This window comes from Oncorhynchus tshawytscha, linkage group LG16 (assembly GCF_018296145.1).
Source record: "Oncorhynchus tshawytscha isolate Ot180627B linkage group LG16, Otsh_v2.0, whole genome shotgun sequence".
Classification (NCBI taxonomy): Eukaryota; Metazoa; Chordata; class Actinopteri; order Salmoniformes; family Salmonidae; genus Oncorhynchus; species Oncorhynchus tshawytscha.
The window spans coordinates 38059670-38074495 of NC_056444.1; the positions used below are offsets into that span (position 1 = coordinate 38059670).

Consider the following 14826-nt stretch of genomic DNA (forward strand, 5'->3'; position numbering starts at 1 on the left):
AGGAGTAACAACGGGAATTGGTGCACGAGGCAGAAATAATGCAGTGCTACTTTAGTTCCACAATCAGCTGGAAGACTGTGTCCCCTTTTCTAAGCGGAGGGAAGGAGGGGGAGTTAGGTGAAGCTAGCCTCACCGCTGCTTCCTCCCCTCAGACTGACCATTTATTTTTTATTTTACCTTTATTTAACTAGGCAAGTCAGTTAAGAACAAATTCTTATTTTCAATGACGGCCTATGTGGGGCTATCTGGCTGGTGGTTATGTCGGGTGAAGTTGCCCCTAGCCTAGATGCTGAGCTTGGGTCAGTTTTGCATTTCCCCCACTAATGGTTAAGGTTATGTATTGGGGGAGAGGAAGCTTCTCCTAGATCTGTACCTATACTCTAAAAAATAAAGATGCATGATGGAACCAAATAAGGTTATTGAGAGCGATGCCATAGGACACATGTCAAACTCGGTCCACGGAGAGCCGAGTGGCTGTGGGTTTTCACTCCTCCTTGTAATTGATTGATGAATTAAGGTCACTTGCCCTCTAAATACACCTGTTCAGGGGCAGAATGAACTTGCAACCTTCTGGTTGCTAGTCCACCACTCGAACCACTAGGCTACCCTGCCGCCCCAGATGCATCAGATGCAGGCCATCGATTCAGTAAAAAAAAAGCTAATGATTATGCTCACTTAGCGGTGCCTCACAGGTAATACAATATATGATCACATACCTACAGTATTTAAACATTATTTAAAAATGCTCTTTGAAGAACAACATTGGCTGGGCAATTCAAGCATAGCCAATCTGCATGGATAATGTATTGTACCTATAGCCAACTGCACAAACCTCATTGCTACAGAACTGTTTTTAATTGGTTAATGTTGCATAGACTTACTTTTTTTAAGTAAAAAATCTGAGCAATAGATCACCATTTTGTATGCATTCAATTTCGTTCAGCGTTAACTACTTTGCGTGGCGGTTTGTACTAAATGACATGTTTCCCCAAACCGGTGCTCATTCTTACTTTTCGGTACGTTTGCTCTCGTTTTGTGGTGTTGTGAGGTGTGGCCTGGTCAGTATGGGTGTGACCATTTGAAATCACCAAACTTATGCAACACACCATACACAACCACCCTCTGGGCCATCATAATCACGCCGTTCTTCAACTGGTCGTTCTGGGGTGTATTTTTTCCACTGATTCTGCAAAACTTTTCCTGAACGAAAGCAAACAGAACAAAAACGGGGAGTGACCTACCTGAAGTTGTCCAAAAGAAACTCTCTGCAAAATTGTTTGGATACATTAGTCCAAACAGTACAGTACAGTTTCCTTTGAATTAAACGTTGAACACCATTCTGTCCTACTGAATGCACCACTGTTAGTTAAGTACACAGACAAGTATACAGTGTTTACAGTAAAAAGAGTATCCATGTGAACATTACCATGCAACAAGCAGGAGCAAGTGAAGGCAAGCAAAAGCAATGAAGCCACCAACAGAAGGTGCCATTGCAAACATTTGCCAGTGAATAAAGGAAAAATATCAGGAAAGAGTAGAGAACACAATGCTGTATGTCTATAGACAATGTTGGTCCACTTATCTGATGTTAGATGCACTGAAATCAATACCAAATGCCTCAATCCATTTTGACACTCCCGATTTCAACACACAATGGTCCTGGTCTTCATAAATAGCCATGCTCTATTCTCATGCTAGCTGAAGGGTTGACGACAGACAGATATGGCCATGAGGGAAAAAACCCCATTATCAAGTGTTATGGGCTCCTCTGTGTCACTTCATTGTTTCTGACTAGACCTCCAGGGTGACTCAGATCGCATCACTACTTCCTGGGACACAAAGGGAACACACAAAGGAAAACAGAGTCATGAAAACCAACATACTTTATATGAGGAGCGTCTATTGAAAAGGGAGAGGGACTGTTAATGACTTGTTGATATCCCCATATTCGCTTTCCCCTTTTTCCTATGTTCACGTTTTCTTTTTGATTATGTAAAATGTCTTTTATAAATTACAATTTAATATGCACTTTGAATAAACTCGGACTTGACTTTGGAGTGATACTAACCTTAGCTTTAACAGGCTCTGTCTTTTCCTTTTGAACTCTGAGGTCAGAGGATGATGATTTCTTGGCGCTGGTCTGTTCTTTGGGATCCCTCTCAGGGCCAGCTCCTTCTCTGTGCCTCCTCTCTCGACGTTTACCCCTCTCTTCCTCCCTCTCTCTGTCCAACCCCTTATGTTCCCTGTGCACTTGCTCCTCTTCTCTGGATTCACCATCATGTCTCTGACTTTCACCTGCATCCTGTAACACAAATATACCCCAGGATGTGAGCCAGCAGTCTGTAGGGTGAAGTTGCCCCTAGCCTAGATGCTGATCTTGGGTCAGTTTTGCATTTCCCCCACTAAATCAAATCAAATTTTATTTGTCACATACACATGGTTAGCAGATGTTAATGCGAGTGTAGCGAAATGCTTGTGCTTCTAGTTCCGACAATGCAGTAATAACCAACAAGTAATCTAACTAACAATTTCAAAACTACTGTCTTATACACAGTGTAAGGGGATAAAGAATATGTACATAAAGATATATGAATGAGTGATGGTACAGAGCAGCATAGGCAAGATACAGTAGATGGTATCGAGTACAGTATATACATATGAGATGAGTATGTAAACAAAGTGGCATAGTTAAAGTGGCTAGTGATACATGTATTACATAAGGATGCAGTAGATGATATAGAGTACAGTATATACGTATGCATATGAGATGAATAATGTAGGGTATGTAACATTATATTAGGTAGCATTGTTTAAAGTGGCTAGTGATATATTTTACATCATTTCCCATCAATTCCCATTATTAAACTGGCTGGAGTTGAGTCAGTGTCAGTGTCAGTGTGTTGGCAGCAGCCACTCAATGTTAGTGGTGGCTGTTTAACAGTCTGATGGCCTTGAGATAGAAGCTGTTTTTCAGTCTCTCGGTCCCAGCTTTGATGCACCTGTACTGACCTCGCCTTCTGGATGATAACGGGGTGAACAGGCAGTGGCTCGGGTGGTTGTTGTCCTTGATGATCTTTATGGCCTTCCTGTAACATCGGGTGGTGTAGGTGTCCTGGAGGGCAGGTAGTTTTCCCCTGGTGATGCGTTGTGCAGACCTCACTACCCTCTGGAGAGCCTTACGGTTGTGGGCGGAGCAGTCGCCGTACCAGGTGGTGATGCAGCCCGCCAGGATGCTCTCGATTGTGCATCTGTAGAAGTTTGTGAGTGCTTTTGGTGACAAGCCGAATTTCTTCAGCCTCCTGGGGTTGAAGAGTTCTTCACGATGCTGTCTGTGTGAGTGGACCAATTCAGTTTGTCTGTGATGTGTATGCCGAGGAACTTAAAACTTGCTACCCTCTCCACTACTGTTCCATCGATGTGGATAGGGTGGTGTTCCCTCTGCTAATGGTTAAGGTTAGGATTGGGGGAGAGGAAGATTATCCTAGATCTGTACCTATACTCTAAAAAATAAAGGTGCATGATGGAACCAAATAAGGTTATTGAGAGCGATGCCATAGGACACATGTCAAACTCAGTCCACGGAGAGTCGAGTAACTGTGGGTTTTCGCTCCTCCCTTGTAATTGATTGATGAATTAAGGTCACTAATTAGTAAAGAACTCCCCTCACCTAGTTGTCTAGGTCTTAATTGAAAGGAAAAAACATGGAATGAGTTTGACAGCCCTGACATAGGGGAACAATAAATGGAATGGTTCTTTTAAGAATTTAGGGTTTTTATTCACATATTTCCCATGGTGCCTTTTTAAGTAAATTTTTGAGTTGCCAGTACCACCCATGACTGTGTTTACTAGTGACAGAGATATAGTTGTTGCATGCACTCATTTTCAATTATGTGGCCTTAACCAAGTGAAATCCTAAGTGAAGATGTGAAGATGATCATGTAAATGGTGTTCTTGAAGACAATACATTTTGTATAGTATTTCATAGGGCCTAGATTTTCCCTAATAAAGTGGCCTGAAGCAGACAGTTTACAGGCCACATCAGGCCTGCATGTCACATTATGCTGGCTTTCAAAGTGATGTTTAATTCCATTTGGAATCCAGCCAGTGGGGATTTGCAACATATGGAATTTCTATTCACCTGCAACCTGCATTCAGAATGACTGCTAGGGTTGAGAAGACTATGATATGAGACTACCTTTAACATATAAACTCCAAGTAACAGACTGGAATAGTTTAGAAAAATGATATTTATATGTGAGTAGCATAAGTTTAATGAATCAATCAATGCAATTTAAAAAAATCTGCCTTCAATAGAGCATGCTGGGATATATAATAATGATGTGAGTGGTTTTGGTTCAACTCTGGTTATTAGCACCAACACTGGGGATATTTTACACCACTGATTGGTAATTTAATTATTTACAGGGCTAATTTAACTCTTTAATCAACACTAGAAATGTTACTCTGAAAAGCAAGTGTCACACCTTGTCAGACTTTATATTGTCTCTATTTGGTTTGGTCAAGGTGTGATTTGGGGTGGGCATTCTATGTTTTGTTTTCTATGATTTTGTGTTTCTATGTTTTGGCCGGGTATGGTTCTCAATCAGGGACAGCTGTCTATTGTTGTCTCTGATTGGGAACCATACTTAGGTAGACCTTTTTCACTCCTTTCGTTGTGGGTAGTTAACTTTGTTGGTGGCACTAATTCCCTGTCAGTGGTGTGATTTCATTTGTTGTTTTGTTGGTGACATTTTGAAATAAAAAGGAAAATGTACGCTCCCCATGCTGCACTTTGGTCCACTTATTCCTTCCAGGAAGACGGCCGTGACAGCAAGACTAGTTAAAACTGATGAATTTGCTGTGTGCTATGAAAGGGACACAGCTGCATGCTTCCATATATTTCAAGAACCTTCTAGAATTCTGAAGAACAGTAGACGCCACGTCAATAACCCCACACTTAACTCAAAGGTTCTTCATCACTTGATCAGGCAATAGTTCTCCTAGGAATCTTAAGAGCTGAGAAAGAACCATATAAGAAGCTTTATTTTTTTCAGTGTAGGGGAAACTTCACCCCAGAGTGTGAGCCAGCGGAGCCAGTCAGGCTTTGTTTGTGGTGTTGTTACCTTACATTTAATTTCGGGGAGAAAAAAAAATATTGAAGACTCTTATGTGTTGTGCTCTATCTTTGTGTCTCCTTATTTTCTCCTCCTTTTATTTTCTATGTTGCTCCCTGTATTCTGAAATCAAGATAAAAAAATTTTTTAAAGTACTACCTCACTAATCATAGTCATTTAATCTTTTTGTTGTCGCTGGCTCACAGTGGGGTGAAGTTTCCCCTTGCCTAGTTAAATGAAGGTTAAATAAATGAATAAGTAAAAATAAAAGTTAAGACGTTGACATCATTTTCACCTCGATAACTTTACCTTTGTCCTCCTTTTGCCCTGAATGCTCTCTGTCTGTGTATTTCTTTTCTTTCCTTGTCTCTCTGCTACTCCTGTGATCCATCTTTGTAGCATTCTCTCTTTCAGATGCTCCCTCTCATTATGTTTATCTCTTCTCACGATCATGGTCTTTATCCCTGTCTCTCCCCCCTCTCCCCATCTCTCAGACCTTTGCTTCCTGTACCTCTCACCTGTTTCTCTCTCCTTCTCCTTCTTTTTATCCTTCTCATACAGCTCATCTCTTTCCCTCTCCCTTGTCCCCTCCTTACCCATTTCTCCTGCCTTTCCTCTCTCACTGAACTATCATGTAGTTTGCCCTGACTGTCTGTTTCGCTCCCCGTACTTGTCATTGTATGTGCCTTTAACCCCATCTTGCTCTCTTCTCCTTTCTTTGTCTCTCTCCTCCCTTTTGCCTGTTCTTTCTCGCGAGTCGTCTTTCCATCTGTCCTTCTCTGTCTGGGTTTTGTCCTCTCTCAGGCACTCTCTCTCTCTTTCGGCCTCACTCTCTGGTGTCGGTCCACAACCTCCTCAGTCCTGTGTCTTCTCTCATGTTCATCTCTCCCATAGTCTTCATCATGTCCTCCACCCGACGTTGCACTTGATACAATCGGGACAATGTATTTTATTTTTACCCCTTATTCTCCCCAATTTCATTGTATCCAATTGATAGTTACAGTCTTGTCTCACCGCTGCAACTCCCATATAGACTTGGGAGAGGCGAAGGTCGAGAGCCGTGCATCCTTCGAAGCACAACCCAGCCAAGCCACATTGCTTCTTGACACAATGCCCGCTTAACCCGGAAGCCAGCCGCACCAACGTGTCAGAAGAAACTCTGTACACCTGGTGACTGTGTCAGCGTGCATTGCACCAGGCCCGCCACAGGATTCTCTAATGCACGATGGGACAAGAACAAGAACATCCCCTGCCGGGCCAAACCCTTCCTTCTGTGTCTTATTTAGTTATTTTCTTCATAATTCGACAAGTAGCTAATACAATATTATTCTCATTGACAACACGCACAGCAATAACAAAGACTGGCTTTGCTGCAAAGAATATTGGTGTAATGTTATAACCACTAACAAAAGGGTTAGTTACCACTACCATTAGCTTTAACATTAGCTAGCTAGCAAGCAAACCATTAGCTAGCAAGCAAACTAACACCTGGAGTTTAGCTAGCCTAGCTGTCTATCTCTATGTTTGTCACACATATGTGTACAATTGTTGTGTATCTAGTCACCAGTTTACCTTCTCAGGATGCATGTTATTGCCTGTATGTTCTTCCTTGTGAAATATTCAACTGATTTCAGAAATAAAGCTTCCAAACTTGTGTTGACATTATCCAGTGCCATGGCAGCAGATTTCGATTGCACAATCGCACTGAAACTAAGGTAAATGTGTCATGTTCCCTTGACAACAGGATCTTTAATCGATCAAATAGCAATTTCTGCAAGAAAGAACAAATCACCATGGATACACAGTTCAGTCCATAGAAATAGAATGACTAAATTCTTAGATTACTCAATTCCATTTCTATCGGGAAGCCTTTAATTATTTATTAAAAATTGTAATCTGTATTTATTGGTTTTGTTTAGTGTAGCCTGGGAGCCAGTCAGTTAAAATGATGATGATGATGGTGATTATTAGGCAGAGGTACTGAATTGATCACACTGAAAGCTATTCAAAGTTTTTATTGATGTGTGACGGAGATGATGATGAGACTAGAGAATGTTGCTATTCCTGAAATATGTAGTGGTCTCTACAGATGTTGGGCATGGGGTGGCGATTTTGTGTCACATGAAGCTATTCCTTGACCTACAGTTCCTTGAAGGAGGGTTTCCACTAGCTGAATGTGATTGGTTAATAATCTAACACATCTTGGGTGTGTTGTATGGTTTTCCACATTTAACACATTAACTGCAGGGATTGACACAAAATGTATTGGAAAAAATGTACACAAATCATGTTTTGCCAGCACTGGGATTGGATTAAAAGTAACACAACACGTGTCATCCCTAATTAGACACACGGATGTCTTTTTTTAAATCACTCAGCTGAGTGTAGACATGGGCGGGGGTTATGACTTTGTGGGAAGAGATTGGTAGAAGCTAGTGACGACCCTGAAGTAGTACAGAACGCAAACGTGAGCTGGGAGAGGAATGCGTTGAAAGAGTGCGGCTGCTGTAGGTTATTGCAAGTGGAGGACTACCCGAACTCTGCGTGGTATGAGGGAAGCAGCGTGATATTATTGAAGAATGAGACAAGAAAATTAGGCAAATGAGATGGTTGCGCGTATACTTTATTGCAGCGTGGAAGAATAATCAATGCCCACTTTTTCCAGGGCAAAATGGGCTCAGATGCGGTTGAACTAACGTGAGCGCAATCTGGGGTTGACTCCGAGAGGCTCTGCGCGCTCTCTGCGCAGGAGGTTTAACATTGGTGACAGTTTAATAAAGAATAGAAAAAGCTTCTGTTGTTGAGGTCTTTACTCCAACATCCCATCAAAACTGTGGGCGCAAAGAAACGAATGTCAATAGACAGTATGACGGCCGTACGAAGCGCCCATGCACATAATGGGAGCTCTGCTGGATCAAAGGAGGATGGACAAAACACACCGAGCCCGGTTAACACCGGCCCCAATACAAACGTATTTCCACCGGCAGACACCGGCGAAGACAAGTCTGGGTCTTCCGTCGGTGAACTAACTCAGACATGGATTCAGTTTACAAAGACATTCGTGCTCATTTTTCCCATATATGTTTTGGGATATTTTGAATTCAGTTTCAGTTGGCTCTTAATAGGACTTGTAATATTTTTCTGGTGGAGGAGAAACACAGGATGCAAGAACACCCGACTGTACAGAGCCTTGGCGTTCTTTGAACAGGAAGAGAGAACTGTCAAACAAAGTCTGACAGCTTCTGATTTGCCATCATGGGTAAGACCAAGATGCATTTATAAAGGGAGCACCAAAAAAAAGTGCACAAAATGTTATCTTTATCCCCCTATTCAGTTAGCCACTCTGGATTATTAGTATATGGCTATATTACTACCATATTTGATTAGCCTACATCAAATGTATTTGAACGTGTTTTTTCTATAACCCAAATAAGCCTAGTGCACAGCACACATTAATCATTTAGTTGTTTTTGAGTTTCTAACAAAACCATCACTCTGGGATCTGAACACAGAACAGTGTTGATCTGTAAAGCTCTGATCACACAGCTGTCCCCAGCAGTGACATTAGACAAAGCCCCTCTAAATACAGCATTGCACAATGGTAAACCGGACACCAGAGTGGGAGGGACACATGGGCCCCAATCACATAACTAATAACACCTTGCATGCATGATTATGCCTGGAAGATGCACCCAATCGAACCATCACTTATTGTTCGCCTGGTTCTAGGTCTGATTGTACAATCATTGGCATGACGATGAGTGACAAGGAGTTGGTATGATGGCAAAAACAGTCTGGCACTCAGGCGAGCAAAACGTAGGGCCATAGGAGAAACCCCCAACTTAAACGCAACTTGTCAATAATGCCGCCTGACTCAAGTTGAAGACGTCAACTAGGCCTATACTTGATGAGGATAATTATTCATAATTTATAAGCTGCTTGAGATCTACTCAGCAAGTGTCAAATTAGGATAGTATCATTGTTTGTCTGTCTCTTCCTTTTTAGCTGACAAGGTGACTACCCATTTGGTTAATGGGGAAAAACGTGGGTGGAAATCAACTTTCACCCTATTTTTATCCTAAATGTTTGGCTTGTCACACTGTCATGCCTTGTGAATTCTCTCCTAAGACACATCTTTCCAAAGGGCTCTGTTAAAGTAGTTATTGCGGGTACTTCATCAACTTTTAGTGTGTATAGAACCCTGCTGGAGTTAGTGTGATGAACTAGCTCTGAAGGTCTCTCTCTAAAGAGGACTTAACTCGATTTAGAAGTAAATGAAATGTCTGCCTCAGTGCTGCTCCACGCCGGTAGCTGCCAGCAGCAACGATTCAGTGAGTCAGTATATTATACTATTATACTTGCCTTCTTACCTTCTTTTCCGGGGCTTCCGGCAGCCAGGTATCTAACTCTCGACCTGCTGTTTCCCTCGACTATCTACACATCTTATGTATCTACTTTATTATTATTTTCCTACATCTAGACATCTCTTAAATTCGTACTTCTTTCTCCATTACTACGGCATATTCTCACAATCTACGTATATACCTCCTTTCCGTTAGTTTACATAGGTAGTGGCCACAGATAGCATTGGTAGTGGCCACAGATACCTCGTGTCATTACAGACTCACTAATATACTCTTGATCAGGTTCCGCTTAGATCTCAAAATTAGCTAGTTTACATTGGTACTGCAGATACCTCGTGTCATTTCAGACGAGTCACTGGGGACTTCTTCCTTCCTAGGTGGCTTCTACATCCAATTCCTGTCTTCCAATTGCATAGCATACTACCTATATCAGGGTTCTCTACACAAAATTCTAAAGACAGGTCACCAGATCAGTAAGCCCATCGAATTCTAAAGATTCTAAAGATCAATGTCCAAACCACACAACAATCATTAAAAATATTTCTCTAAATGTAGCCCGAACATCAATTCCCCAAATCCAAGAATAAAGATTTACTGACCTTTTTCTTGTAGGATGGAAAAAGTAATGTTAGTTGGATTCCGTCACCGTCTCTGTCAACCTTAGATATATACCGGCCTGTTTTAGAACCCCAATGTCAGGGGACAGGTCTTTAATTTTTGGGTCAAGGAACCGCAGGTGCACGGTGTTCGGCGTGTTACTTTGGGCCGACAGGGGCAGGTATTGGAATCCGGCTCGAAGGACCAAATTGTTATCAGAATTTTGTTATCAATGTTCATAAATTTCAATTAATCTACTCCGTCTGCAACCGAGTTTGTAAGGTTCTGGTTTAAATGAAACGGACAGAGTTCCCAGCTTACAATAGTCAAAATGTGTATTCACGAGAGCATTCTCAAGTCCATTATACAAAGACATCCATTTTATACTTGTGCACATACTTCCACACAAACAGTAGGTATCCTACGCACATGCATACACACGAACAGTAGGTGAGTTGTATCCTTCTCCAGAGTTCTCACCCCTGTGTATCACTACACAGCCGACAGTTCCATTCCCCCAAGATTAGGGAAACCTTGAGAAGTACTCCCTGTCCTATCATAAGTTTCTCAGAGTTCTAGCCAGGTCGGGTCAACCACAGTTTAATTGTTCTCAGTATTTTCTTAGGCACACACAAACACACACATTTCTCTCCCTCCCAGTCCAACCTAGTTGGACTTATGTTTAATACTTTAATTATCCCTTATACATGCTACATAAACTATAATCCCTAATGGTTAAGTTTCAGGGTAGAATTATTTAATCATTATCTTTAAACATATAAATTATTTTATCACCGATTAATTGGAATGGCCGTTTAATTAGGGCCGATTTCAAGTTTTCCTAACAATCGGTAATCAGCATTTTTGGACACCGATCATGGTGCATTACATTGCACTCCACAAGGAGACTGCGTGGCAGGCTGACTACCTGTTATGTGAGTACGGCAAGGAGCTAAGGTAAGGCGCTAGCTAGCATTAAACGTATCTTATAAAAAACAATAAAACTTAACAATCACTAGTTAACTTCACATGGTTGATGATATTACTAGTTTATTTATCTTGTCCTGCATTGCATATAATCGATGCGGTACCTGTTAATTTATCATTGAATCATAGCCACTTTGCCAAATGGGTGATTTAACAAGCGCATTCGCGAAAAAAGCACTGTCGTGGCACCAATGTGTACCTAACCATAAACATCAACGCCTTTTTTAACATCAATACATATATTATATATTTTTAAACCTGCATATTTAGTTAATATTGCCTGCTAACATAAATTTATTTTAAGTTGGAAAATTGTGTCCCTTCTCTTGCGTTCTGTGCAGCAGAGTCAGGGTATATGCAGCAGTTTGGGCCGCCTGGCTCGTTGCGAACTGTGTGAAGACTATTTCTTCCTAACAAAGGCAGCCAACTTCGCCAAATGGGGGATGATTTAACAAAGGCGCATTTGCGAAAAAATCACCATCGTTGCACGAATGTACCTAACCATAAACATCCATGCCTTTCTTAAAATCAATACACAGAAGTATATATTTTTAAACCTGCATATTTAGTTAAAAGAAATCCAGGTTAGCAGGAAATATTAAACTAGGACAATTGTCATTTCTCTTGCGTTCATTGCACGCAGAGTCAGGGTATATGCAACAGTTTGGCTCGTTGCGAACTAATTTGCCAGAATTTTACGTAATTATGGCATAACATTGAAGGTTGTGCAATGTAACAGGAATATTTAGACTTATGGATGCCACCCGTTAGATAAAATACGGAACGGTTCCGTATTTCACTGAAAGAATAAACATTTTGTTTTCAAAATCATAGTTTCCGGATTTGACCATATTAATGACCTAAGGCTATTATTTCTGTGTGTTATTATGTTATAATTAAGTCTATGATTTGATATTTGCTGGGACAGTCTGACTGAGCGGTGGTAGGCAGCAGCAGGCTCGTAAGCATTCATTCAAACAGCACTTTCGTGCAGCACTTCAAGCCTATCAACTCCCGAGATTGGGCTGGTGTAAACAATGTGAAATGGCTAGCTAGTTAGCGGGGCCTTTCATATGTTCTCATGTTCTGAGCAAGGAACTTAAACGTTAGCTTTTTTACATGGCACACATTGCACTTTTACTTTCTTCTCCAACACTTTGTTTTTGCATTATTTAAACCAAATTGAACATGTTTCATAATTTATTTGAGGCTAAATTGATTTTATTGATGTTAAAATAAATTTTATTAAGTTAAAATAAAAGTGTTAATTCAGTAATGTTGTAATTGTCATTATTACAAATAAATAAAAACATTTTTAAAAATTGGCCGATTTTAATCGGTATCTGCTTTTTTGGTCCTCCAATAATCAGTATTGGCGTTGAAAAATAATAATCATCGACCTCTAATAGGCATACCTCAGGCACTGAAAGAGAGACTGAACGCTGGTGCTCAGCTTTCTCTTTCTGGACACGACCACCTGGTCACTCAGACTGAGACGCTGAAACGTGCCACTTGGGTTGTGTTTCTGAGGAGAAGGAGGGGGAGAGGGCGGTATCTGAAACCATGATCTATACAAAAGCTTCCTGTCCTACCTGTCCTCTAGGAGACACATTTGCTCAGCAAAGCTGTCATTTAACCTCTCTAGGGTACGTGAGACACTAGCGTCCCACCTGGCCAACATCCATTGAGATTGCAGAGCGCCAAATTCAAATACAGAAAAACTCATTATAAAAATTCAGAAAATATACAACTATTTTACATTGGTTTAAAGATGAACTTCTTGTGAATCCAACCATGGTGTCAGATTTCAAAAATACTTTACGGCAAAAGCATACCTTACGATTATTTGAAAACATAGCCCAGCAGACAAATAATTACAAACAGTAACCAGTCAAGTAGAAGTTACACAAGTCAGAAATAGAGATAAAATTAATCCCTTACCTTTGATAATCTTCATATGGTTGCACTCAGAAGACATTCATTTATTCAATAAATGTTCCTTTTGTTCGATAAAGTCTCTCTTTAAATCTGAAAACCTCCATTTTGTTTGCGTTTTCTTCAGTAATCCACAGGCACAAATGCAGTCACAACAGGCAGACAAAAAAATCAAAATTGTATCCGTAAAGTTCATAGAAACATGTCAAACAATGTTTATATTCAATCCTCAGGTTGTTTTTAGCCTAAATAATATATAATACTTCAACCGGACAATAACGTCATCAATATAAAAGGTAAACAAGAAAGGCACTCTGGTCGCGCGCATGAAAAAGCTCTTTGACACGGCAGGGTCCACTCATTCAGACTGCTCTTACTCCCTCATTTTTCAGAATACAAGCCTGAAACAATTTCTAAAGACTGTTGACATCTAGTGGAAGGCATAGGAACTGCAATTTGAGTCCTAAGTCTATGAATACGGTAATGGCATTGAATAGAAAATAACAACAACAAAAACATTCCTACTTCCTGAATGGATTTTTCTCAGGTTTTCGCCTACCAAATCAGTTCTGTTATACTCACAGACATTATTTGAACAGTTTTGGAAACTTTAGAGTGTTTTCTATCCAAATCGACTAATTATATGCATATCCTATCTTCTGGGCCTGAGTAGAAAGCTGTTTGATTTGGTCATGCTTTTCATCCAAAATTCCAAATGCTGCCCCCTACCCTAGAGAAGTTTTAAAAATATATATGTTTCACCTTTATTTAACCAAGTAGGCTAGTTGAGAACAATGAATGTGCAAGTAGAGATACTGGGGTGCAGAGGAGCAAGATAAATAAATAAATACAGTATGGGGATTAGGCAGTTGGATGGGCTGTTTACAGATGGGCTATGTTTAGGTGCAGTGATCTGTGAGCTGCTCTGACAGCTGGTGCTTAAAGTTAGTGAGGGAGATCTGAGTCTCCAGCTTCAGTGATTTTTGCAGTTCGTTCCAGTCATTGGCAGCAGAGAACTGGAAGGAAAGGCGGCCAAAGAAGCTATTGGCTTTGGGGGTGGCTAGTGAGATATACCTACTGGAGTGCGTGCTACGAGTGGGTGCTGCTATGGTGACCAGCCAACGAGAGCGTACAGGTCGCAGTGGTGGGTAGTATATGGGGCTTTGGTGACAAAAGGGATAACACTGTGATAGACTGCATCCAATTTGTTGAGTAGAGTGTTGGAGGCTATTTTGTAAATGACATCGCCGAAGTTGAGGATCGGTAGGATGGTCAGTTTTACGAGGGCATGTTTGGCAGCATGAGTGAAGGATGCTTTGTTGCGAAATAGGAAGCCGATTCTAGATTTAATTTAGGGTTGGAGATGCTTAATGTGAGTCTGTAATGAGAGTTTACAGTCTAACCAGACACCTAGGTATTTGTAGTTATACACATATTCTATGTCAGAGCCGTCCAGAGTAGTGATGCAGGACTGGCGGGCAGGTGCAGGCAGTGATCGGTTGAAGAGCATGCATTTAGTTTTACTTGCATTTAAGAGCAGTTGGAGGCCACGGAAGGAGAGTTGTATAGCATTGAAGCTCATCTGGAGGTTAGTTAACACAGTGTCCAAAGAAGGGCCAGAAGTATACAGAATGGTGTCATCTGCGTAGAGGTGGATCAGAGAATCACCAGCAGCAAGAGCGACATCATTGATGTATACAGAGAAGAGAGTCGGCCCGAGAATTGAACCCTGTGGGACCCCCATAGACTGCCAGAGGTCCGGACAACAGGCCCTCTTATTTGACACACTGAACTCTTTCAATGAAGTAGTTGGTGAACCAGGCGAGGCA

General features: G+C 41.1%; 1 protein-coding gene across 3 annotated transcripts in view; it reads left to right on the forward strand.

The window, feature by feature from the left end:
* The first annotated feature begins 7529 nt into the window (after positions 1 to 7529).
* The window catches only part of LOC112215625 (extended synaptotagmin-2-A), a 34913-nt gene continuing 27616 nt past the window's right edge, over positions 7530 to 14826 (forward strand). For 2 of the 3 annotated variants that reach the window (XM_024374801.2, XM_024374804.2), the window contains exon 1: positions 7531 to 8373. In XM_024374801.2, coding sequence (XP_024230569.1) covers positions 7966 to 8373 — 408 coding nt within the window. In that variant the 5' untranslated portion in view covers positions 7531 to 7965. Of the gene's footprint in view, positions 8374 to 14826 lie in introns of all 3 variants that reach the window. The other variant, XM_024374802.1, reaches the window with a different exon arrangement.